The sequence below is a fragment of the Panthera tigris genome, chromosome B4 (assembly GCF_018350195.1).
Source record: "Panthera tigris isolate Pti1 chromosome B4, P.tigris_Pti1_mat1.1, whole genome shotgun sequence".
Lineage (NCBI taxonomy): Eukaryota > Metazoa > Chordata > Mammalia > Carnivora > Felidae > Panthera > Panthera tigris.
The window spans coordinates 28,636,542-28,662,433 of record NC_056666.1 but is presented as its reverse complement, the minus strand read 5'-3'; the positions used below and the strand labels follow the sequence as shown (position 1 = coordinate 28,662,433).

Here is a 25,892-nt window from a genome sequence, read left to right as displayed (position 1 = left end):
AGATTATTTTAGAATGATTCTGAACCCTACTGCCTCTTAAGTAATTGTAATTTATGTTTTATTGAGAAAAACAGGCACTGTGATTCTCCATAAATGCAGTGTGTAAAAGTAAAGAATTACAGAAATGTGAGTTTTTATTTAAATTATTCAAATGTGGGGCAGCATAATGTAAGATTTTTTTTTTATTTTTATTTTTGAGAGAGAGCTCCATGAGTGGGGGAGGGGCAGAGAGAGAGGGAGACAGAGGATCTAAAGCAGGCTCTGTGCTGACAGCAGAGAGCCCAATGTGGGGCTCAAACTCAACGAACTGTGAGATCATGACCTGACATGAATTTGGACACTTAACCTACTGAGCCACCCAGGCCCCCCCTAAGATATTTTAATATGAATATGAAATGGGCGCCATATCACTTTGAATTATAGTTTAAGAAGACAGTAGTTTAATAATAAGCATTAAAAAATGATAAGCATTTAGATCTAAGGACTAGATAGTCCTAAAAAAAAAGTAAATATAGTCCTTAAAATCCAGAGGGGGAAGGGTCACTATGGCACTACAAGGAGCTAGGGGCTCATCTTGTATATTTTCTGCCCCAGTCCTTGAATCAGCCATCTCTCCAAAGAGCCTTGTTTCCTTTATTTGGAGAACGGTATTAGAAACCATATCTGGATGTTAGGTGTACTTGTTGCTGTTAGGTATCATTTTTACTGACAGCAAAATGTGTATACTAAGCAATATATACATACATATCTGTAGTATTTCTTTATAAAATCACCTTTATTTTTGTTGTTATTGTTCTATTTATTTATTTTTATTATTTTAGTTTATTTATTCTCAAATTAGCTAACATAACAGTGTAGTCTTGGCATCAGGAGTAGATTCCAGCGATTCATCACTTACATACAACACCCAGTGCTCATCCCAACAAGTGTCCTCCTTAATGCCCCTCACCCATTTTCTCCACCCCCATCAACCCTCAGTTTGTTCTCTGTATTTAAGAGTCTCTTACGGTTTGCCTCCCTCTCTGTTTTTATCTTACTTTTCCTACCTGTCCTCTACGATCATCTGTTTGTTAAGTTTCACATATCAGTGAAATCATATGATATTGATTGATTTATTTTGCTTAGCATAATACTCTCCAGTTCCATCCACATTGTTGCAAATGGTGAGATTTCGTTCTTTTTTTATCACCAAGTAGTATTCCATTGTATGTATAAACCACATCTTCTTTATCCATTCATCAGTTGATGGACATTTGGGCTCTTTCCATAATTTGGCTATTGTTGATAGCACTGCTATAAACATTGGGGTTCATGAGCCCCATTGAATCAGCATTTTTGTATCCTTTGGATAAATTTCTAGTGTGGTTGCTGGGTTGTAGGTTAATACTATTTTTAATTTTGTGAGGAACCTCTACACTGTTTGTGTGGCTATACCACTTTGCATTCCCACCAACAGTGCAAGAGGGTTCCCCTTTCTCCACATCCTTGCCAACATCTGTTGTTTCCTGAGTTGTTAATTTTAGCCATTTGATGGATGTGAGGTGGTATCTCAGTGTGGTTTTGATCTCTGTTTCCCTGATGATGAGTGATGTTGAGCATCTTTTCATGTGTCTGTTTGCCATCTGGATGTCTTCTTTGGAAAAGTGTCTATTCGTGTTTTCTGTCCATTACAGAATCACCTTTGTTATTTTATCCATAGTAAGCTAAAAATGAGTTCGTATTGATGTTTCCAAGTTTAATCCATGGATATTCTAGTCTTTTCCCCATGATTATAAGTTTCCACTCCATCACTGAGAAACCTGGTTCCTATCATCCATATTCCATTTAATTAATTATTTTGTTACAATACACAAATATGGCTGTATCAGAATTTTTGACTTGTACCCCCATGGGATGTGTTTTTTATCAAGTTAGAATACAGTATTTATGTTCAATTCCTTTGCCTATATTCTTACAAACTTCACTTATTTTCAGAATAAGTTAGATCAGCATCCTCTTCCCACCCTCCATCCATTCAGTGAGGTTGTTCCATGCATTTGTCATACTATTAGACTATCTTGTCTTAATCTGCTTTCCTGGGAAATCCTGGCATTCCCCCAACTGCCTAAATGAATTTTTAAAATTTGCATACATTAAAGTTCATTATTTGTGTTATAAAGATTAATGGCTTTTGACGTGTACATTGTCTTACACCCACCATTACAGTATCATACAAAATAGTTTTATTGACCTAAAAGAATCCCCTGTGCTTCGCTTGTGGAACCCTCCGTCTCCTCCTCCCGTCCTGGCAATTACTGTCTGTATGGTTTTGACTTTCCCAGAACGTGATATAATTGAAGTCATTCAGTGTGTAGCATTTTCAGACTGGCCTCTTTCACTTTGCAAAATATATTTAAGATTAGTTTGTATCTTTTCTTAGCTTGATACCTTATTTTTATCACTGAAGAATATTCCATTGTGTGGATGTCTCACACATAGTTGGTTTATCCTTTGTCCTATTGAAGGATTTCTTTGTTGCTTCCGGGTTTTGGCAGTGATACATAAAGCTGCTGTAAACATTTGCCTGCAGGACTTTTTGTGGACATAAGGTTTCAACTTATTTGGGTAAATACCTTGGAGTGTGATTGCTAGATCGTATGGCAAGACTATGTTTAGCTTTGTAAGGAACTGCTAAGCTGTCTTCAAAGTAGCTGAACCATTTTGCATTCCTACCAGCAGTGAATGAAAGTTCCTGTTGCTCTACATCCTCACTAGCTCTTGTGTTGTCAGCTTTTCTTGGATTGTAGCTATTGTAAGAGGTGTGCTGTGGTGTCTTGTTTTAATTTGTAATTCCCTAATGGCATGATGAGCACTTTTTCATGTGCTTATTTGTCATTTGTCTGGTTTTTTTCATGATTTGTCTTTTCAGATTCTTTTTCCATTTAAAATGTTAGGTTCTTTTTATTGACTTTTAAGAATTCTTTGTATATTTTGGACACTAGTCCTTAATCAGGTATGTATTTTGAAAATATTTTCTCCTTGTGTGTGGTTTGTGTTTTCATTCTTTTAGCAGTGTCTGCCACAAAGGAGTTCTTAATTTTAATAAACTCCTATTTTTTTTTCTTTCATGGATTGTATATTTGGTGGTATAACTAAAAACTCATTGTAAAACCCAATATCATATTTCTTCCCTTTTAAATTAGAGTATTTTCTCCATTCTTGTAACAATCCAAGAAGTTATTACGTCCACCCTTATTTCTGACTAAGACTTTATGGCACGAATCATTCTAAAATACCCTATGCAAATGTAATTTTTAGTAAAAAATGCTTGCTTCCTCAAATGCTTTGTTGTTTCCTCATTATTCTTTCAGATTTAAATCTCAGTTTTTAAATTTCTTTTACTACTCTATGTTTGTGTTCTCTCCTGCTTTCCAGTTACCCAAATATTTCCTGTATCCTTCTTCTGTCCCTGTTTTTGCTATTTCTTCATGGCCGATATAGTTGATAATATTAATCACTATATTTTTCTTCTCTTCTTTAGGCCTAAAGAAATGTCTTACATCCTACACGTTTTTATTATTAGAAAACAGGTGTCATGCATTGTGAAAAACTCTAAGTGCCTGATAAGTGGCCTATGATTTTTTGTTGTGCAAGTGTACAATTTAAAAAATTATTGGGGAGCCTGGGTGGCTCAGTCGGTTAAGTGGCTGACTTCGCCTCAGGTCATGATCTCACGGTCTGTGAGTTCGAGCCCCGCATCGGGCTCTGTGCTGACAGCTCAGAGCCCGGAGCCCGTTTCAGATTCTGTGTCTCCCTCTCTCTCTGACCCTCCCCTGTTCATGCTCTGTCTCTCTCTGTCTCAAAAATAAATAAATGTTAAAAAAAAAAAAATTAAAAAAAAAAATAAATAAATAAATAATTATTTGCTCGTATAATTCTTTATGCTAGAACTTAATGCTGGAATTGTCCTTAACTATTTTATTGTGTTCATTACGTTTAACTGATTTCTTCAGTAGAGGCCTGTTTACGAATTGTTCATTTTATTTATTTTTAATTTTTTAGGGAGATTATTCATTTTAAACAAGTACTTTCAAAACTACGTGGAGGGCTTCATGTCAAAAAAAAGTGGCCTAAATTGTACTTTTTAAGTTGGTTAATATTTACTTATATTTTTAAATGGTTTCTTTTTTTTTTTAATTTTTTTAGGGGCGCCTGGGTGGCTCAGTCGGTTAAGCATCCGACTTCAGCTCAGGTCACGATCTTATGGTTTGTGAGTTCAAGCCCTGCGTCGGGCTCTGTGCTGACAGCTCAGAGCCTGGAGCCTGCTTCCGATTCTGTGTCTCCCTCTCTCCCTGCCCCTCCCCCATTCATGCTCTGTCTCTCTCTGTCTCAAAAATAAATAAAAACGTTAAAAAAAAAATTAAATTTTTTTAAATGTTTATTTCTGAGACAGAGACAGAGCATGAGTGGGGGAGGGGCAGGGAGAGAGGGAGACACAGAATCGGAAGCAGGCTCCAGGCTCTGAGCTGTCAGCACAGAGCCCGACGCAGGGCTTGAACTCACAAACCATAAGATCATGACCTGAGTGGAAGTCGGATGCTTAACCGACTGAGCCACTCAGGCGCCCCTGGTTTCTTTTTTTTTTTTTTTTTAATGTTTGTTTCTTTTTGATAGAATGAGAGAGAGACAGAGCGTGTGCAGAGGAGGGGCAGAGAGAGGGAGACACTTTGAATCAGAAGTGGGCTCCAGGCTCTGAGCTGTCAGCACACAGCCTGACGTGGGGCTCAAACTCACGAACCGCGAGATCATGACGTGAGCCAAAGTCAGATGCTTAACCGACTGAGCCACCCAGGTGCTCCAAAGTTGGTTAATATTTATGCACGTGAGGCTATATTAATATTTTGTTGCTCATGGCATTACAATTGCTATACTCATTGTACATATATGTGTTAGATTTAAATTGTAGACTCATCCCCCTAAAATTATAGACTCATTAATTATGGATGCATTTACTGTATTTCTCTTAAGATTGTGTTCATTTGTTTACTTTTTGATATACCTAGTAAAGATACCATGCTGAGAGATGTAGTTGATTAAAACAGATGTCCTGGGGGAGGAAGATAACATGTGCTGAGCTGTGTAATTTGCCGTGGGAAAGAAAATGAGGGGGAAAAAAAAGGCAGACAGAAAGGAGGAGGCTATTAGATTTTAAAATAGCACGGTAGAAAGTTCTGAAGCTGACGTGGAAGAAGAGAAGTAAAAGATGTAAGGAGTTGTATATATCTGTTCTTGTTGAAACATGAGGAAGAAAACTGGTAAGAGTCATGGAAAGCCTACATGGGTGTTGTTGAAACTGCCGAGTAAAGCAGTGGTTGGTACTGGGTCAGTAGATAAGCAAAAACTTTATATATATTGGTGGTTGGGTACTTAGTTTTAAGATGTGTGTGTGTGATGAGTGTGGATGGGGGAGTGTGGTGATGAGTACAGAATGTATTTCAGTTCGAGGAGAGCTGTGCTCAGAGCATTATAGTTGGATGAGTAAGATTCAAATCAAAATACTTGAGAGGGTAAAATAGCAGGATAAACAGTGCTTAACCTATCTAAAGAGAAGAATCCACAAGTTTGGAGAGTAGAGAAAAAGATAAATGTTTGTTTTAATATAGCTTATGTTTTTAAATAAAATTAGGCAATATAATATACTTGCAGATAATTTTCACTTAGATCTCAGTTTTTAGAGCTACCCCATAATTATTTTAATTTTCTTTGAATCCATAACTTAAAATAAGGCTTTCCTCTTTTTTATTTTATGTAACTTTTCCTAGACCTTGGGTTGTGATACATAATTCCTGCTATGTGACTTTCTAGAAGTTTATAATTTTAATAGTCTCTCTTAGGGGCTTCCCAGTTTCATTCCCCACCTCACCACCCCAGTATTATAACTAGAAAACTATGTCAGCTCCATTTCCCCTATTCTTATCCCATGTGTCTACTCCTGTTCATGTTGTCTGCCTTGATATCCAATTTCTTTTTCTATGTAGAAGTCTTTTGGCTACTTCTCCATCTTCTTTGTCCTCCCAGTCTCATTTTTTTTTAAACTTTAGATTGCATGTCTCATGTTGAACATAGTGAACTGACTACTTCATCTTTCTCTCTAACTTCTCCTTCATATTTATCTTTGTAGTCACAGGGCAGGGTGTAGTCATAAAGCCTGGCAGTGAAAGGGACTGAGCATGGATTGGCTTTTAACCTATTGTTGGTCCCCACTGCCCAGCCTCTCTCCTACTAGCGTGACATACAGTTTTCTTGTTATTCTTCATACTTTCCTTTTCTTCATTGCTGCGGATAAATACCTGACTGCTTATGGTATGTATGAGCTTAGAGGTGTTGCTTAAGTTACTTTATTACTTCCTGGATAGCAAAAGAAAAAAAAAAAAATCACCTGAGGAGAAGTATTTCAGTGTGGAATTTTAAAAAGTTGTAGTGAAAAACTTTTATGTAGGTAAAAGGATTAAAGCACATACTGACTAATGTCCTGGTAATGCATGAAAGTAAAGGCTGAACATTTGGAAGGTTAGACTTTCTATTTACTGCTATTGGAAAGACCATGCAGATCTGGTGGGGCTCGGGTGGGATAGAGCTAGGAAGTAGGTTTTGCATGTTGTAAGTTTTAGGTACCTACTAAAATACCAAGTGGATTTTGTTGTTGTGGTCCAATAATCTCTTTTGATCTAGAAGACTCTTCCTCCCTTATTCATTTTTCCATGAAATTGTATTTCTTGAAGAGTTCAGGTCTGTTATCTAATAGAATGTCTTATACTTTGGAATTAATTGTTTCTTAACAATTAACAAGATTTAGCATGTTTTTGACAAGAATACAACTTAGGCAACATTGTGTACATCACATTAGGAGGCATATATCATCAAGGTTGTCCCACTGTTGGTGTTACTGCATTTGATCACTTGGTTAAGCTCATGACTGCCAGATTTCTCTGTTGTAAAGGTGTATTCGTCTATTTATAATTAGTAAGTAATCTGTGGGGAAACATGTTAGGACTCCCAATAGCTTGGAGTGTTTGTTGTCATTCTCTTTATCCATTGAGTACCATAAACTTGAAAACCAGTTCTGTCATTTTAACAATTTTACAAAGGTTGCTTTCAAATTATTAAAAAATTTTAAAGATATTTGTTAGAATAAAAAATAAGGGGCAGAAATGAAATTGAAACCATGTGAGAGTGAAGTAGGAGGGGCAGTGGTGAAGCATACCTTGTATTTGTCCACGTTTGGAGGGTGGTGCGGAACAGTCTTGAGATATAAAATTGTACTGTTTCATAGAGCTGTTATAAAAATGTGAGCAACACATCGCAGCTATTCTAAATCATGAACAATATTATTAGCCTTCTTAAAGCAATCCTGGTTAAAGTTAATGAACTTTATTATTTTTTTATAGGTTTGAATGAAATACTGGATATTTATTTCTTCCTTTAAGGTAAGTTTTTTATTTTTAATCTTTTTCAAAACATTATTAAATTTGTTATCCAAGTACTTTGTCCAGAAAGTAAAAGTTTTAGTTACTGAAATTGTGTCACTAATTTATCATCTGGACTTATGGGCTTTATCTATTACAGAGAAGAAAAATGTCCTCAAGGAAATGATTGTTACTGTACATACAGCACCCAGTAATACTATGCCCAGCATTTGGGTGCTGAAGAGAATTGGTAGGTTATCATGGGACCTTAGGTTTACACATTTGTGGTGTATCTCGGTATTCAGAATTGCTTAGCTTTGCCTTAGGATCCTTGAGCCTTGGGTTAATATTAGTTTCCTAGGGCTGCAGTAACAAAGTGCCACACACTGGGTGGCTTAACACAATAGAAACTTATTCTCTCCCAGTTCTGGAGGCTAGATGTCCCAAATAAAGGCAGGGTTGTCCTCCATTTGTGAAGGCTTTAGCAAAGACTTTCTTTGCCTCTGTCTTCTGGTAGCTGCTGGGTGTCCTTGGGGTTCCTTGCTTATAGCTGCCTCACTCCATTTTCTGCCTCTGACTTCACGTAGTTTTTCCTCTATGTGTTTCCTTTCTCTGCCTCCAGATCCCCCTCTCCTTATAAAAACACCAGTCATTGGATTTTGGTCCTACCCTAATGACATGTAACCTTATCTTTAATTGATTACATCTGCAAAGATCCTATTTCCAAATAAGGTCACATTCATAGGTCCTGGGTTTATGACTTAAACATACCTTTTTTGGGGAACACAGTTCATCCTACAGCAGTTGGTACTTGAGTTGTAGCAATATCGAGATGCTATGATCACTTTGAAGCTTGAATACTGTATTCTATGAAGTACTAAAGTATTTTGGAATTGATATAGAAATAAAAGTGAATCCTAGATTTCTCAAGCCAAGTTAGAACTCATTCTGCAACAGACTTTGAGTGGTAGAGGGGGTAAGAATTTTTAACATTTATAAATAAAAAGATCGGGGGCACCTGGGCAGGCTCAGTCTGACTCGATTTTTGGCTCAGGTCATGATCCCAGAGTCATGGAATGGAGCCCCACTTCGGGTTTTGTGCTATGCATGGAGCCTGCTTAAGATTCTTTCCCTCTCCCACCCCCTCCTCTCCCCCTTCCCACCCACCCTACCAGCTCCTGCTCTCTGTCTCTCAAAAAAAAAAAATTATAAGACTGGTTATTTATTTCCATTTGTGGGATTCAGCCTGACAAGGATTGTGGCCCTCCTGAGGTACAACATGGAAACAAAGTAAACTAGGAGTTTTGTTTTCTTCATGTGCGTACTTTGTCTGGAAATAACAGTATTCTCCTTTTTATCCATTTATGTTGGACGAAACTCATATAATTGGATAATTTTTTAAAGCATATTAATACTCTTGACCATTTTAGAAAATAGTACAGGGTTACTGAAATTCAGTTCCAGCTTCAAAGAAGGACTTGCTAAGTGAACCTAGCTCAGTTCTTGCCTCTTGGTAAGTGCCTAAGATGTATTTGTTATTATTAGTGAGCCTTTCTAAGAAAGTGAAGGAGGTTTTAGGTAGTCATGAAAAGAAGGAAAATTCTCACCTCTTATTTATTATTATTTTTTTCTGTCTGGCTGGTTAGGATATTTACTGTTCCAGTAATTGGTTTGGTTTTGCTTATAAATGACTGGAAAATGTAGATTACAGTTAGAATGGATGTTTTTAATGTAGGAAAATACATATGATATTAGACACATGTTTACTTTTTGGAGGGTGAAGGTAATATTTTTTAAAACTGTTTATTTATTTATTTTGAGAAGGAAAGAGTGCACTCCCATGTTAGCAGGGTAGGGGGCAGAGAGAGGGACAGGGAGAGAATCCCAAGCAGGCTCTGTGCTGTCAGCACAGTCTGTCAGCTCATGAACCGTGAGATCATGACCTCAGCCGAAGTCAAGAGTCGGACGTGTAACCGACTGAGCCACCCAGGCGCCCTGGTAGTATTCTTTAAATACCTTGATTATATGATGCTTTTGGATAAATATTAAAAATCCAGGCTGTGTTAACTTTTTCTTTATTCTCTTCTTCCATTTAAATAAAAATAGCTGTATTAATCCAACAAGGCATAAAGCCATAATGTGGCATACCATCCTGTTTGAGAGGTGAACATTATTGAATAAAAATGGCTGACAGAAGTGGGAAGACTATTCCAGGACAAGTGTATATTGAAGTGGAATATGATTATGAATATGAAGCTAAGGACAGAAAGATCGTGATAAAACAAGGAGAACGATACATCTTGGTGAAAAAGACCAATGACGACTGGTGGCAAGTCAAACCAGATGAGAACTCCAAAGCCTTTTATGTGCCAGCTCAGTATGTCAAGGAGGTCACCCGTAAAGCTCTCATGCCACCTGTTAAACAGGCAGTTGGACTGCCAAATAATTCTATGAAAATGATACAGAGTCTTCATCTTCAGAGGTCAACAGAAAATGTGAACAAATTGCCTGAGCTTTCGAGCTTTGGAAAGCCGTCATCGTCTGTTCAAGGAACAGGTCTTATTCGTGATGCCAATCAGAATTTTGGACCCAACTATAATCCATGTCAGACTGTGAACCTAAGCCTGGACCTGACCCATAATAATGGAAAGTTTAACAGTGATTCACATTCTCCTAAAGTTTCTGGCCAGAATAGGACGCGCTTATTTGGTCACTTTCCCGGCCCGGAGTTCTTGGACATAGAGAAAACTAGCTTCTCCCAGGAACAGTCTTGTGATTCAGCAGGAGAAGGCTCAGAAAGAGTACATCAGGATTCTGAATCTGGTGATGAACTTAGCAGCAGCTCCACTGAGCAGATAAGGGTAAGATGAAAAGTAGAATGATGGAGCACTTGTACTACCATAACAAAAATATTGCAGATTTTAATTAAAATCTTTGTAGGAGTTAGGCATTGTTCATTTTGCTTTGTTATTAGAATAGGTTCTATCCTGACTAAATGAGGTGGAGAATAGTGTAATAACTTGTAGAGTTCATAAAGGTTGGCCTTATGGTTTCCATAGTTCTCGTACCTTTGTGGGACTAGAGCTGCCTCAAGTGTGGAAAAGTTTTTTTTGGTCTTCACTATTGATAATGCATAGGGTAGAAAGGATTTACTTACCCAGTGATATTTCTTTTACTAGACCAACTTTGTTTTCTAATTGTACTCATTTGGCTTATTTGTGATAAGTTTTCAGGTAATAGTGGGAATATGAGGAAAGGTGTCACTGGAATGTTAGCTGCTAACTCTTGTTCTTTAAAACTTGTTTATTAACCTCTAATATTTAAAAACTAGCTGACAAATCTTTGCCTTCATTCATGCACTTTGGTGTCTTAAGTGCTTAAATATACACACTTGTTTGCGTGGAGCATTGGCCTGAAAAAGATTGTGTGTCAGTGATTTGATTTTTTTCCTCCTTATCCAACTTTATTTTGAGATTAGTTTATGCCAGCTTGTCATGTAAAGTGAAATAAAATTAAAAGCAATTGCATGAAATCAAAACTTGAATGTATTTGGATAAGTCTAATTAAAAAAAATTTTTTTTAATGTTTTATTTATTTTTGAGAGAGAGAGAGCGAGAGAGATGGAATGAGTGGGGGAGGGACAGAGCGAGAGGGAGACACAGAATCTGAAGCAGGCTTCAGGCTCCAAGCTGTCAGCACAGAGCTTGATGCAGGGCTTGAACCCATGAACTGGGAGATTATGACCTGAGCTGAAGTAGTTTGCTTAACTGACTGAGCCACCCGGGTACCCTGGAGAAGTCTAATTTTAAGTGAAATTGTAAATTGATAAATTTTTGGTCTAAAGCTCTGTTGTAAGATTTATTCATCAAGTTAAGTCAGTAATTGTGAGGCTGGTCTTAGATGTGGTCTGACTCTGATGGAACTAGTTTGTTCTTACTATAGCTTTTAATTTTTTTGTGACATTTTGAATGGAAAAGGGAAGATTCTCTAGAAAAATTTCTGATGTTTGAGATCAGGGCAGTTAATGAAGTAGCACTGCCAGTTTACCATCATGTGTCTTAGGAGGCTTCTATTTCTTCAGTCTTTATGAGATACTTTGACATAGGATATACAGTGTTTCCTGGAATTTTTCTGTTCATAGTTTCTTTTTGAACTAGCGGGACTTGGGAAAGATGCGTTTTCTATTACTGATAGCCATCACAGTTCACGGTATGTTTTATATTTATGTATCCCAGCAATCCTGTGTTCTCTTCATTATGGTCATCTTAAATTCACTGCATGGAAGTTCATGGCTCCTGACCTCTCCTGAGCCCTTAACACTGCTTGGAAATCCTGCTAAATTTCTCTAGCAGGTCCTTTTCCTAACTGTTCATGACAAGTATTTCAAAACTTTATCATTTCTCTCATTCACCTGCTTTTCCCTGCTCTCTTAGGTCAAATAACTTTACCTTCTATTACCTTCTATTAGTCTGTAGCCTAAATAAAAGCTTTAGGATGGAAATGCTTCAGCTGTGGGGAGGATGTATTGCACAGCAGTTAATAGCACTGGCTTTTTAGATTTGGATCTGATTCCATACCACTTACCAGCTCTGCCATAATTGGGGCAAAGTGCTTAACCTCTGTGTCTCAGTTTCCTCATTTTAAAATGGGATCACAGGGTTGTTGAGGATTAAGTGGGCTACTATATCTAATATGCTTACAACTATGCTTTGCGTATAAGTACATTATGTATCTATTGCTATTTAATAAATTCCTCCCAAGTCTAGTGGCTTAAAACTGTAACATCTTCTCAGAGTTTCTGTGGTCCATAACTCAGAAGCCGGTTAAATGACTGGTTTTAAAGGCACAGGGTCTCATGAGGTTGTAGTCTTGTGAAGGCTTGGCTTGGGCTGGAGGAGCTGCCTCTAAAATGGTTCACTCACATGAAATTAGTTGGGCCTCTTCACAGGTGCTTGTGTTGTAGACCAGCTTTCCCTCAGGAGCAGTCCAAGACAGAGCAAGGTAGAAGCTACATTGTCTTTTATGCCAGTCTTAGAAGTCATACATTGTCATTTCCTATTAATTACACATCTCACTTCTATTCTGTGTGGGAGGAGACCATAAAGGGTATGTGTATCAGGAGATGAGGATCATTGGGGTCCATGTTGGGGCTGGCTAGCATAGTAAGTATTCAGTAAAATAGAGCTGTTGTTGTTGTTATTTCTATTATTATTTCCACCATCAAATCTATAGGTACACCTGTATCAGCAGTCCCCTTTCCCCTTGTGTGGTGCAAGCATTGTCTCTCTTCTCCCCTCCATATCTGCTAAATATTATGCAGCATTGTGCTCATGTGGTTGATTATTTACCATGTTTTCTCCCTCATTTAAATCTCGTGTTTTTCACATTTTAGTAAAGCACTTCAATAATACCTTCCCCTCTGAGTATCACTTTATCACCCTTTTCTTTTATTGACAACTCCCGGGAAGAGTTGTATGTATTTGCTTCTCTGCATTTTGTTGTTTCTCACTCACTCCTTAACCCATTCTAGTAAGACTTCTAGCTCCACCATTCTACCTAAACTGCTTCTGCTAAAAGGTACTCAGGTAAATAAATTTACAGACAATTGAAAACATTCATACACAGCCAATGCCATCATCATGGTGAACAAGATTAATAATCATATGACAATTTAAAATAATCTTTTACTGAGGCAGAGCATACAATCAAGTGTGTAAATTGCAGCAGTCTTAAATGCACAGCTTGATGGATTTGACTTACGTATACACCTCTGTAACCTTGAGCTGCTCCCCTGCCCCTCATGTGTCTTCTAGGAGATTGTCATTTTTCTGACTTATAGTGTCATTGGTCAATCTGCTTTAATTAAACTTTTCATTTTGAGATGCTTGTAGATTCATAAAAGCAGTTGTAAGACATAATACAGAGAGATTCCCTTGTGTCCTCTATCCAGTTGCAAAACTATACTGTCATATCACGATCAAGATGTTGTCATTTGTGGGGCGCCTGGGTGGCTCAGTTGGATGAGCGACTGACTTCGGCTCAGGTCATGATCTTGCAGTTTATGAGTTTCAGCCCTGCATTGGGCTCTGTGCTGATGGCTCAGAGCCTGGAGCCTGCCTCAGATTCTGTGTCTTCCTCTCTCTGCCCCATCCCTGCTAATGCTCTGTCTCTCAAAAATGAATAAACGTTAAAAAAAAAAAAAAGATATTGTCATTTGTACAATCTAGATACTGAGCATTTCCATCACCACAAGGATCCTTTATATTGCCCTTTTATAACCACATCCTCTTTCCTCCCATCCCCATCCCTCCTTAACCCTGGTTACTACTAATTTGTTCTCCATCTTTATAATTTTGTCATTTCAAGAATATTATATAAATGGAATCATATGCTATGAGGTTGGCTTATTCATTCAGTGTAATTCTCTGGAGATTGATCCAGGTAACTGTATCAGTGTTCGCTGTTTTTGTTGTTGACAAGTATTCTGTGATATGGATGTACCACACTTTGTTTCACCATTAACCCATTGAAGAAAATCTAGGTTTCCAGTTTTCTGCTGTTGTAAACAAAGCTGCTATATATAAACATTTCTGCACAGGTTTTTGAGTGAACATAACTTTTTGTTTGTCTGGCATAAGTGCCCATGAGTATTGCTAATGTTATGGTAGATGTGTGTTTAATTTTTTAAAGAGACTGCTAAACTGTTTTCCAGAGTGGCTGTACCATTTATATTCCTACCAGCAATATATGTGATCCAGTTTCTCTGCATGCTCACTAGCATTTGATGTTGCACTGTTTTTTTGTTTTTGTTTTTTTTTTTTTTTTTTTTTAGCCATTCTGAAAGGTGTGTAATAATATCTTGTGATTATAATTTGCATTTCTTAACAGCTAATGATGTTGAACATCTTTTCATATGCTCATTTGCCATCAATAGATCCTTTTAATTGAAATGTCCTTCATATCTTTTGCCCATTTTTTAATTGGACTGTTTGTTTTTGTACTCTTGAGTGTAGAGAGTTTTTTATATTGTCTAGATACTAGTCATTTGCCAGATACATGGTTTGCAAATATTTTCTCCCAGTCTATAGTTTGTCTTTTTATACTCTTAACAGCATAGCTAGTTTAGTCAGGGTTCTCCAGAGGGTGTGTGTGTGTGTGTGTGTGTAAACTGCTTTTATATCTTTGTGAAAAATCAGTAGGCCATATTTGTATGGATCTATTTCTGGATCCTTTATTGTGTTTCACTCATATATGTGTCTTTCCGTACTCTAATATCAGACATCCTTGATTTTTTTTAATATTTAATTTTATTTATTTTGAAAGAGGGTGAGTGGGGGAAGGGCAGAGAGGAAGAGAGAATCCCAAGCAGGCTCCACTCTGTCAGTGCAGAGCCCAATGTGGGGCTCAGACCCACAGAACTGCAAGATCATGACCCAAGTCGAAACCAAGAGTCAGATGCTTACCTGGCACCTCTCAGACATCGTTGATTACAGTAGCTATATAATATGTCTTAAAATTGGTAGACTGATTCCTCCCAATTTGTTCTTCAAAATTGTTTTAGTTATTGTAGTAGGCTAAATGATATTCACCAGAGATATCAGATCCTAATCCCTGGAACATTTCTTTTTTAAGAAAAAGATCTTTATACAGATAAGATTAAGTTAAGGATTTTGAGATGAAGAAATTCTCCTGGACCCTGCATGTAATCACAAATGTCCTTACAAGAGAAGAGCAGAGGGGGCATCGCACACAAAGAAGAAGGCTATGTGAAGATGGAGCACAGAGAGATTTGAAGATGCTGGCCTTGAAGACATGAGTGATGTGGCCACAAGCCAAGGAATGCTGGCAGCCACCGGATGTTGGAAGAGACAAAGAAAGCATTGTTTACTAGAGACTCTGGAGGAAGTGCAGCGCTGCCAGTTCCTTGATTTCAGCCTGGTGATACTGATTTTGGACTTCTGGCCTCCACAACTGGCAAGGAATAAATTTTTGTTATTTTAAGCCGCTTTGTATTAAGTTCTTACGGCAGCCACAGGAAACTACTCAGCTATTCTAATTCCTTTGCTTTTCCTCATACATTTTAGAAGAGTCTGATCCATATCTATAAAACATCTTGCTGGGATTTTGATAGGAAGTGCATTAACTTCCATGTCATTTTGGAGAAGATGAACATTTTTACTATGTTGTGTCTTTAATCTGTGTATATTGTGTGTCTCTTTCCACTTACTTAGATCTAATTTTATTTTTTTTCATCAGCGTTTTGTAGTTTTTGGTAAAAGTCCTGTATGTGTTTTGTTGTATTTACACGTAAGTATTTAAATTTTTTAGAGCAATTGTAAGTGATACTGAGTTTTTAATTTTGGTATTCACATATTCATTACTAGTATATAGAAATACAGTTGATTTATTTTTTTAAAGATTATATTTTTAAGTAATCTTTACACCAAATGTGGGGCTTGAACCTACAACCCTGAGGTGAAGAGTCTCATGCTCCACTGACAGTCACTCAGGTGCCCACGATTTGTTTTTATTCTTACTTTTGAACTTTTTTAATGCACCTTTAGACTTAAAGAAAGATTGTGAAGAAATTATAGACTTCTGATATACCCCACACCTAGTTTTCACTGTTGTTAACATATTAGTATGATTTATTTGTCATAATTAATGAACTAATATTGATACATTATTAACTAAAGTCCATACTTTTTTCAGGAGTTCTTTATTTTCTATCTAATGTTCTTTTTTATCTCTTCCTGAATACCACATTACATTTAGTAGTTATGTGTCCTTAGGTTCTTCTTGGTTTTGATAGTTTTTCTGAGTTTCCTTGTTTATAATGACCTTGACAGTTTGGAGGAGTGTTGGTCAGGTGTTGTAGAATGACCCTATTTTGTAATTTGTCTCATGTTTTTCTCATGATTGGACTGTAGTTCTAGACTTTTGGGCAGGAAGACACAGAGGTAAAATGTCATTTTCATCACATCTTGTCAAGGGTAAATAACTACCAACATCATTTATCCGTGTTGATAGTGACCTTGATCACCTGATAGCTGTTATTGTCAGTTTTTTCCACTGTAAAGTTACTCTTTTTCTCCCTCCCTTTCCATACCATGGTCTTTAGAAGGAAGTTGCTATAGTGGCCCATACATAAGAAGGGGAGGAATTATGCCCTACCTCTTTGAGTGTACAGTGTCTACATAAATTATTTGGAATTATTTTATATGAGAAATTTGTATGTTTTGCACCATTTATTCAGTTATTTATTTATATCTGTATAGACTCACAGATTTTTTCTTTATACCTTGCATTATGATCAATACTACTATATTTTGTTCCTCAATTATTTCAGTTTTGGCCTTTGAGAACTCTTTCAGGTGTGTGTATGTGTGTTTTAGCCATTCCTTACTTGCTGGCACTTCAGGATGCTCCATGCTCATCCTCTGTATTTTATGCCCCAGCCCTAGAATCAGCCATTTCTCCGTGGGGTCCCTTGTTTTTTTAACTGGAGAATGGTATTAGAAACCAAGTTCTGGGTGTTAGTGTGCTGATGCTACTAGGATGTCATGGCTTCTAGGCCCTCTGAGCTGACAGAGCAAGGAAATAAACATAGATATGCTAACTCATATATATACCCAATCTATAATTATTTCCATATGTAATCATCTGCATCTATGTTGAGCTAAACCTGGGTTCATATTGATGTCTTCCACTCTGTAATCTCTTCCTGCATGGATCATTGCTTATCTATAAACTTCCTCCCCAACATTGAGAAATGGGGCTTCCATTGTCCACTATCCATTTGCATAATTGTTCAATACAAGTGTATAGGAGTATCAGAATTGTTAACTTGTATCCCTGTGGATAGAACTTTATTAAATAGAATATAGTACTTCATATGCAGTTATTTTTTTTACTTTATTTTTAAAGTTTTTATTTATTTTTGAGAAAGAGCACAAATCAGGGAGGGACAGAGAGAGGGAGAAAGAGAGAAAGAGAGCTAGCACGCCAAGCAGGCTCTGCTCTGCCAGCACAGAGCCCCACACGGGGCTCAAACTCATGAAACCGTGAGATCATGACCTGAGCCGAAACCAAGAGTCAGATGCTCAACTGACTGAGCCACCCAGGCGCTCCAGTTGTTTTTGTTTTTGTTTCCTAATGTTTGTTTATTTTGAGAGAAAGCAAGAGAGTAGGAGCTCACAAGCTGGGGAGTGGCAGCAAGAGAGAATCCCAAGTTGGTCCCATGCCCAGTGCGGAGCCCGTCATGGGGCTCGACCCCAGCCAGTATCAAGAGTTGGATAGCTAGCTCACTGAGCCACCCAAGCACCCCAAAATTCAGTTCTTTTTGATTTTAGTTTTACAGACTCATTTTCAAAGTTTCTTTGATCATCACCCTACCCACCCCCGCCCCCCCCATTTTAATGAGGTCGCTGCATACATTTATAACATTTAAAAAAATCATATTCTGCTTTCTGTTTTGGGATTCCCCACCCCACCTTGAGTTTCTATATTAAAAAATTGCATACATTGAGACACTGAGGTTTGCTCTTTGAGCTGTAAAGTTCAGTGGGATTTGACAAATGCATACTATTGTGTATCCATAATTACAGTATCACACTGAATAGTTTCACCCCCCTAATTCCTTGTACTTCGGTTATTCACCCTCTCTCCCCTTCCCTCCCCTCCCACTCTTGGCAACCACTCATTATTTTACTCTCTCTGTAGTTTTGCCTTTTTTGGAGTATCTTTTAATTGGAGTCCTACAGTAGGTAGGTAGCCTTTTTCAATTGGCTTCTTTAATTAGCAATGTATATTTAAGACTCATCCATGTCTTTTCATGGCTTGATAGCTCATTGCTTTTATTGCTGAATGTTTTGTAGGGATATACCGCAATTTGTTTATCCGTTCATCTTTTGGACTGGTGGTTGTTTCCAATTTTTGACAATTGTGAATAAAGCTGCAATAAATATTTGCATGAAGTTTTTTTGTATGGACATAAATTTCAGATGAGTTGGGAAATACCTAAGAACAATTGGGTAATACCTTGGATAAATATCTAAGATTGCTGGATAGTATGGTAAGACCATGTTTACCTTTTTTTTTTTAATATGTATTTATTCTTTTAGAGAGAGAGAGAGAGAAATCACAAACAGGGGAGGGGCAGAGAGAGGGAGACAGAGAATCTGTAGCAGGCTCCAGGCTCTGAGCTGTCAGCACAGAGCCCAGCACGGGGCTTGAACTCACGAACCATGAGATCATGACCTGAGCCAAAGTCTGACGCTTAACAGACTGAGCCACCCAGGCACCCCAAGACTATGTTTACCTTTGTAAGAAACTGTCAAATTATCTTTTAAAGTGCCTATACCATTTTGTATTCCCATCAGTAGTAGAGTTCCTGTTCTGCATGAACATGAAGATGGTGAACCAGCATTTGGTATTGTTAGTTTTTTGGATTTTAGTCATTCTAATAGATGTGTAGGATCTGATTGTTTTAATCTGTGTTCCCCAATGACAAATGATATTGAGCATCCTTTCCTGTGCTTACTTTGCTGTCTTTTTATCTTCTTTGGTGAGATGTCTAGATCTTTTGCCCATTTTAAAATTGTGTTTATTGTTGAGTTTTAGGAGGTTTTTCTAAAATCACATTGTATGTTTTGGATACAAATCCTTTATCAGATCTCTCTCTCTCTCTATATATATATATATGTATATATCTCTCTCTATATATCTACAAATACTTTCTCCTAGTCTGTAGCTTATCTTTTTATTTTCATAACAGTGACCTTCACAGAGTAGAATTTTTAAATTTTATTAATAAAGTGCAAAATTTAATTTTTTTTCTCCCAGACCGTGTTTTTACTGTTGTATCCAAAAACTCATTGCCAAATCTAAGATCATATAGATTTTCTCTGTTTTCTAGAATATGTATAGTTTTGCATTTTATGTTTACGTCTGTGACCCATTTTGAGTTAATTCTTGTGAAAGGTGTAAAGTTTTTGTCTAGATTCTTTGTGTATATGTGTGTATATATGTATATATATTATATGTATTATTTATATTGTATATGTATATTATATGTATATATATATAATATATATATAATATATATTATATATATATATCTCCAGTTGTTCCCACTATGTACGGAAAGACTTTCCTTTCTCTGTTGAATTGCCTTTGTTCCTTTGTTAGTGGTCAGTTGACCATTTGTGTGTGATATATTTCTGGGCTGTTTTGTTCCATTGATCTTTGTGTCATTCTTTTGCCAATAACATGCTGTGTGGATTAGTGTAATTTTATAGTAAGTGTTGAAACTAGGGAGTGCATGTCTTCCAGCTTTATCATTCGTCAGTATTGTGTTGACTCTTCTAGGTCTTTTGCCTTTCCATATTAAGTTTAGATTCAATTTGTTATCTATAAAAGAGTTAATTGGGATTTTGACTGGAATTATATTGAATCTATAGATCAAGTTGGGAAGAATTGATGTTTTAACACTATTGAGTCTTCCAATCCATGGGCAAGGAATATGTGTTCATTTATTTAGACTTGCCCTTGATGTCTTTCCATTAGAGTTTTGTAGTTTTTTGTACCCTTTAGCTATCACTTCTCTATTCCTCTATCCACCCCTGCCCCAAACAACCTTTAATCTATTTCCTATTTCTGTAAATTTTCCTGTTCTGAATGTTTCATTTTAGTGGAATCATATAAGATGTGCTTTTCTGTGATTGGCTTCTTTCACTTAGCGTAATGTTTTCAGTGTTCATCTATGTTGTAGCATGTATCAGTACATCTTTCCTTTTTATGGTGGAATAATAATCTATTGTTTATCCATCACTTGTTAGGCATTTTGCTTGTTTTCATCTTTTTTTTGCTACTGTGAATAATATTGTTATAAACACTTGTGTACAAGTTTTTGTGTGGGTATATGTTTTTACTTCTCTTGGGTAAATACCTAGGAGTGGAATTGCTAGGTGATAGGGTAACTCAGTGTTTAACTGTTTGAGTAACTGCCAGACTATTTTCCAAAGTGCCTATACTGTTTTGCATTCCCACCAGCAATAGATGAGGGTTCCAATTTTTCCATATCTTCTTTAGGACTGGTTAGTATCTGACTTATCACAGCTGTCCTGGTGGGTGTGAAGTGGTATTCCATTGTGGCTTTGATTTGCATTTCCCTCATGATTAATGATGTTGAGTATCTTTTCATAGGTTCATTGACTACTTGTGTATTTTCCTTGGAGAAATGTCTGTTCAGATCTTTTGCCCATTATTAAGTTGTCTTTTTATTTGAGTTGTAAGAGTTCTTTGTATAGCCTAGGTATAGCCCGCTACCACATGATTTGCAGATACTTCTCCCATTTTGTGGGTTGTCTTCTCATTTTCTTGATAATGTGCTTTTAAGTACAAGTTTTAAATTTTGATCAAGTCCAATTTACCCATTTTTTTTTAATTTTGTGCTTTTAGTGTCTTTGTTGCTAGTGCTTTTAGTGCATCTCCATCGCAAAATATGAGGTCAGGAAGATAGTCCTTCATTTTCTCCCAATAGTTTTAGCTCATAAATTTAGTTTTGATCCATTTTGAGATCATTTTTATGTATGGTATAAAGTAAGGGTCCAACTTAATTTTTTTTTTCCAGGACCATTCCTTGAAAAGACTTTCTTTCCCTCATTGAATGGTCTTGGCAACTTTGTTGAAAATCAGTTGACCATAGACATGTGTTTATTTCTGAACTGTTCAACTCCAGTGATTTATATGTATATCCTTATGCCTGTGCTAGATAGACTGTCTTGATTACTGTTTTGAAAGTTCAAAGTGTTGTCCCTTCTACTTTATTATTCTTTTTCAAGAGTGTTTTGTCTCTTCTGGCTCCTTTGTCATTTTATGTGGATTTTAGAATCAGCTTGTCAGTTTCTGCAAAGAAGACAGCTGGAAGTCTGATAAAGATGGTCAGAAGTCTGTAGATAGTTTGGGGAATGATGCCATTTTAACAATGTTAATGTTTCTTTCAGGGCAGATGTGGTGCTGAATTCCTTGTTTTGTTTGTTAAAGCAGGTGTTTATTTCTGCTTCATTTTGCTGCATAAAATCCTTGGATACAAAGAAAATTGGTGATTTTGGTTCTTTCAACACTTTAAATATTTCACCCTTCTCTTTTTGTTTGCTTGGTTTCTGATGAGAAGTATGCTATAATTCTTCAGTAGTTCAGGTGTTTTTTTTCTTTTGGCTTCTTTCAAGCTTTTCTCTTGATCTTTGTTTTTTTGCAGTTTGCATATGACCTGCCTTTCTGTAGGTTTTTTGATATTTATCCTGTTTTCAATTTGGGACGTTTCTTTTGACATATCTTCATGCTCATTGATTCTTTTCCCTGCCATGTCCATTCTAGTGATCATCCCATCAAAGGCATTTTCTATTTTTTTTTTAACAGTGCTTTAATTTCTGGAATTTTTTTTTGATTCTGTTTTAGCTTTTCCATCTCTCTGCTTACATTACTTATTTGTTTTTGAATTTTTTTCTTTTATAGCTCTTAAGATATTAATAGAAGTTAAATTCCCTGATAATTTGAAGATCTGTGCCATATCTGATGCTTGCTTTATGTTATCTCTTCAAATTTTTTTCTTGTCTTTTGCCATATCTTCTGATTTTTTGTTGAAAGCCAGACATGTTCTATTGGGTAAGGGGAACTGAAGTGACTAGACCTCTAGTGTTAGGCTAATCTGGCAAGATATTGAATTGTGTTTAAATTTTGCTGTGGTTGTAGGTAGCAGAGGCTTTAAATTTCTCAATTATCCATGTTTGGGAGCTTTTCTGAGAGTTTCTCATTAATGTCTGGTTCCTCACTAAATCTCTCTGCTACCTCCCTGGCTAGGAGGGGTTGAATTACCTCATTACTTGGTCCACCTGGCTTCCACTAACACCGCGGGTTAGAGGATGGCTTCCTTGCTGTTTGGCAGTAACGTAAGTTCTGATTCTCCCAGTAGGCTGTGTGTGTGTGTGTGTGTGTGTGTGTGTGTGTGTGTGTGTGTGTTGGGGGTGGAGGTTATCTTGTTACTGTCTGGTAATGACTCCTAGTTTCTTCTTCTGCCTTCTCTGACACCACTCAGGTGGGCATTTTGGAGTGCCTTGTTCCAGCCTGGTAAGTGTGAAGATCTAGGTTACCTGTTTGCCATTGTTGGTAATATGTGGTGAGACTGTTGGGGTTTTTTTCTATGTAGCATTTGGCTGATGCAGAGTGGTTATGTATAAAAGTTTTCAGTCTTGCTAAATCTTCCTCTTTTTCGGTCCTTTTGTTAGAGCAGGGATTTGTTGGGGCCTTTTAGTCTTTCTGTCAGTGTTTCTGTTTTTTGCTGACTTCTGCCTTCAAATCTGGGATATATGAAGCCAAAATTAAACATAGGAAACTCACCACCATGTTGTTCGTTGGGTCCTGAGGTCACTAGTTGGTCTACTTTCTCTCTACTTTTCAGAGTCTGTGTGTGTTTTAATAATTTAATAATAGTAATTCCTAATCCATTCCCCTCACTCTCTTCCCTCTGGCAACAACTGGTTTGTGCTCTATTTATGAGTCTGTTTCTGTTTATTTGTTTTGCTTTTCAGATCCCACATGTAAGTAAAATCATATGGTATTTGTCTTTCTCTGTTTGGCTTATTTCGCTTAGCATGATACTCTCTAGGGCCATCCATGTTGTTGTAATAATGGCAGATCTCATTCTTTCTTATGGCTGAGAGTGTGTGTGTATGTGTGTACCACCACATCTTTATCCATTCATTTGTGGGTGGACAGATGTGTTCTTGTGTTTGTTTTGTATTACATCCAGTGTTTTTATTTGTACTTAGTGTGAGGAATAGGGAAAAGCACATTTACTTCTTTTTCCCAGAATGGAAGGTAATTGATAAGTTTTCAGTGGTACTTTTTAAGTATTAATTTTCTTTAAAAAATTTTTTTATGTTTATTTTTGAGAGAGAGAGAGAGAGAACATGAGCTAGGGAGGGGCAGAGAGAGGGAAACAGAGAATCCCAAGAAGGCTCTGCACTGTCAGCGCAAAGCCTGATGTGGGGCTCAAACCCAAGAATTGTGAGATCATGACTTGAGCTGAAGTTGGATGCTCAACCGACTGAGTCACCCAAGTATCAGCTGCCCCAAGTATTAATTTTCTTGACCTCTTAACAGTCTTGTTAGTTTTGGCATCTCTGAGATACCCTCTCATCATAAACTCCCATTGCGTCCTGTACTCCTCCTTTGTTGTACTCACTGCATTTATGATTATTTTCTTCTTTTTCTTTAGTCAGTCTGTAATCTCCAGGCCATACTAGTTATTATGTCTTGTCTATCTCTGCATATCGAGTGCCCTTAGTGTAGTGCATGGTACATAATACATATGCTGAATGTTTCTGGAATGATGACCAGTGTTTAGCTACAAATGCATGAAGTCAAAGGGGAAAGGGAAACCTAGATTAATGTCCCATCAAAGGCATGTTCCTTTTTGAAAAGTAACCGAGAAGTATTGTGACCCTTGCTTGCAGCATGGATTTTATCAAAGAATATTAGGGAGATGAAGTTGGAGGAGTTGGTTTTAGAGATTCCAGAATTTGAGTCAAAATTATAAAATTCAGTTTGGCCCTTCACTTGCAGTGAAATGGACACATCATATTTATTGTCTTCCTTAGAGCAGTAGGTTTTTAGGTCATTTCAAAGTTCATATTAATGGTTGATAAGAATATGAAACTTTGAAAATCAGTATGTTAGTTCAGAGCTCTAAACCTTTAAATAGCCTTAAAAACTGTACATTTTGCTCCTGATACCCTGTTTTCCCTTCATGATCTCACTAATGCCCCTTTAATATATGACATATCAGCCTGGAGTATCAAGTTTCCCAGTTCCCTATAGGTAGAAAGTATGGTCTTAAACTGGAGAGTAAGGGGTGCCTGGGTGACTCAATCAGTTAAGCATCCAACTCTTGATTTAGGCTCAGGTTATGATTGCAAGCTTCATGAGTTTGAGCCTGGAGTTGGGCTCCATGCTGACAGTGCAGAGTCTGCTTGGGATTCTCTCTCTCTCCCTCTCACCTCCCCTCACCCACCCACTTCTTTCTTTCTGTCTCTCTCTCTCTCTCTCCCCCCCAATAAATAAATAGGCAAACAAACAAACTTTAAAAAAAACCCACAAAAACTGGAGAGTAGAAATGGTATTTTGTAGACCTTTATCTATGGGCTCGTGCCAGACAGAGAAATGAGGACTGACAACCTGCCATAAATTTAGGAAGGCCAAACAACTCTAATGCCTAGAATCATTATTTTAAAAATACAATATGAATGTTTATCATGATGACCATAAATCTAGAAATGTTTGGATTAAGTTCTAGCTTTTTATGTTGGCAGATATGTTTATAAAGGAGTGTCTTCACTGACCATGATAAGCTAATGCATTTGAAACCTAATCTTAAATTAATCTGGAAAATTTTATATATGGAGCAGTTCATCAACATTTTGAGGTGTTATTCTTCTCTGGGTTCACAAGATCAGTTCCTTATTTGTTATAGATTTACACTTCGTTTCTAATTGAAAAAACATTTAAATATTTCCTTTTAGTCCCTTTATTGCCAAATTGTGTTGGCTGTTGAAATAGATGTTTATTGTGTTTAAAAATTCAAATTTATACATATGTACGTTTGTATATTTACAAACATTTATATTGTATGTGCAGTTTCACTATAGGGAATATTTTAAAAACTAACATACAAATAGAATATCTGTTATGCAAAGAAGAATGCTTGAGGGATGTAATTTTTCAGGCTAATTGGATTTTCTGGTTAATACAGGAATAGGTATAAAATGTTTCAGGGTTTGTTAGAGATTTTCCTAAATCCATTTCCACATAGATGGTGCTGACTCTAAAAACAGATCTAAATTAGCTTTGTATAGCAAAAACTAATAATGTCTCCTGTCATCCAAATCTTTGTTCACTGTTAATAGATCTTTTTGTTAAATCCTTCTGCTGCCACACTGCTGGAACCAGTGGAGTCATTACTTAGCTGCATCTAGGCAGAATGTTGATGTTTTAAAACTATTTAGTGTCCTTAACTTTCCTTTGTTTATATTTTCCTCCCTGAATGACATCTGTTTCTGCTTCACAGGATCATCTTCTAGTCACACCTTTCTACTTAATTAAATAGGAAAGAAAAATAGTTTTAAAAGTTGGTTTTATTTTTATTATTATTAAAACAATTTTTTTAATGTTTATTTTTGAGAGAGAGGGACCGAGTGGGAACGGGGGAGGGGCAGAGAGGGACACACAGAATCCAAAGCAGGCTCCAGGCTCCATGCTGTTGGCACAGAGCCCGATGTGGGGCTTGAACCCATGGACTTCAAGATCACAGCCTGAGCTGAAATTGTACACCTAACTTACTGAGCCACCCAGGTGCCCCCAGAAACCTGGATTCTTCAAGTGGAAATT

General features: G+C 37.0%; 1 protein-coding gene across 4 annotated transcripts in view; it reads left to right on the top strand.

The window, feature by feature from the left end:
- ARHGAP12 (Rho GTPase activating protein 12) overlaps window positions 1–25,892 on the top strand; it is a 120,435-nt gene that overhangs the window by 10,716 nt on the left and 83,827 nt on the right. For 3 of the 4 annotated variants that reach the window (XM_042991339.1, XM_042991338.1, XM_042991336.1), the window contains exons 2-3: window positions 7,428–7,466; window positions 9,552–10,306. In XM_042991339.1, the coding sequence (XP_042847273.1) occupies window positions 9,629–10,306 (678 nt within the window). In that variant the 5' untranslated portion in view covers window positions 7,428–7,466; window positions 9,552–9,628. Of the gene's footprint in view, window positions 1–7,427; window positions 7,467–7,605; window positions 7,696–9,551; window positions 10,307–25,892 lie in introns of those variants that run through there. The other variant, XM_042991337.1, reaches the window with a different exon arrangement.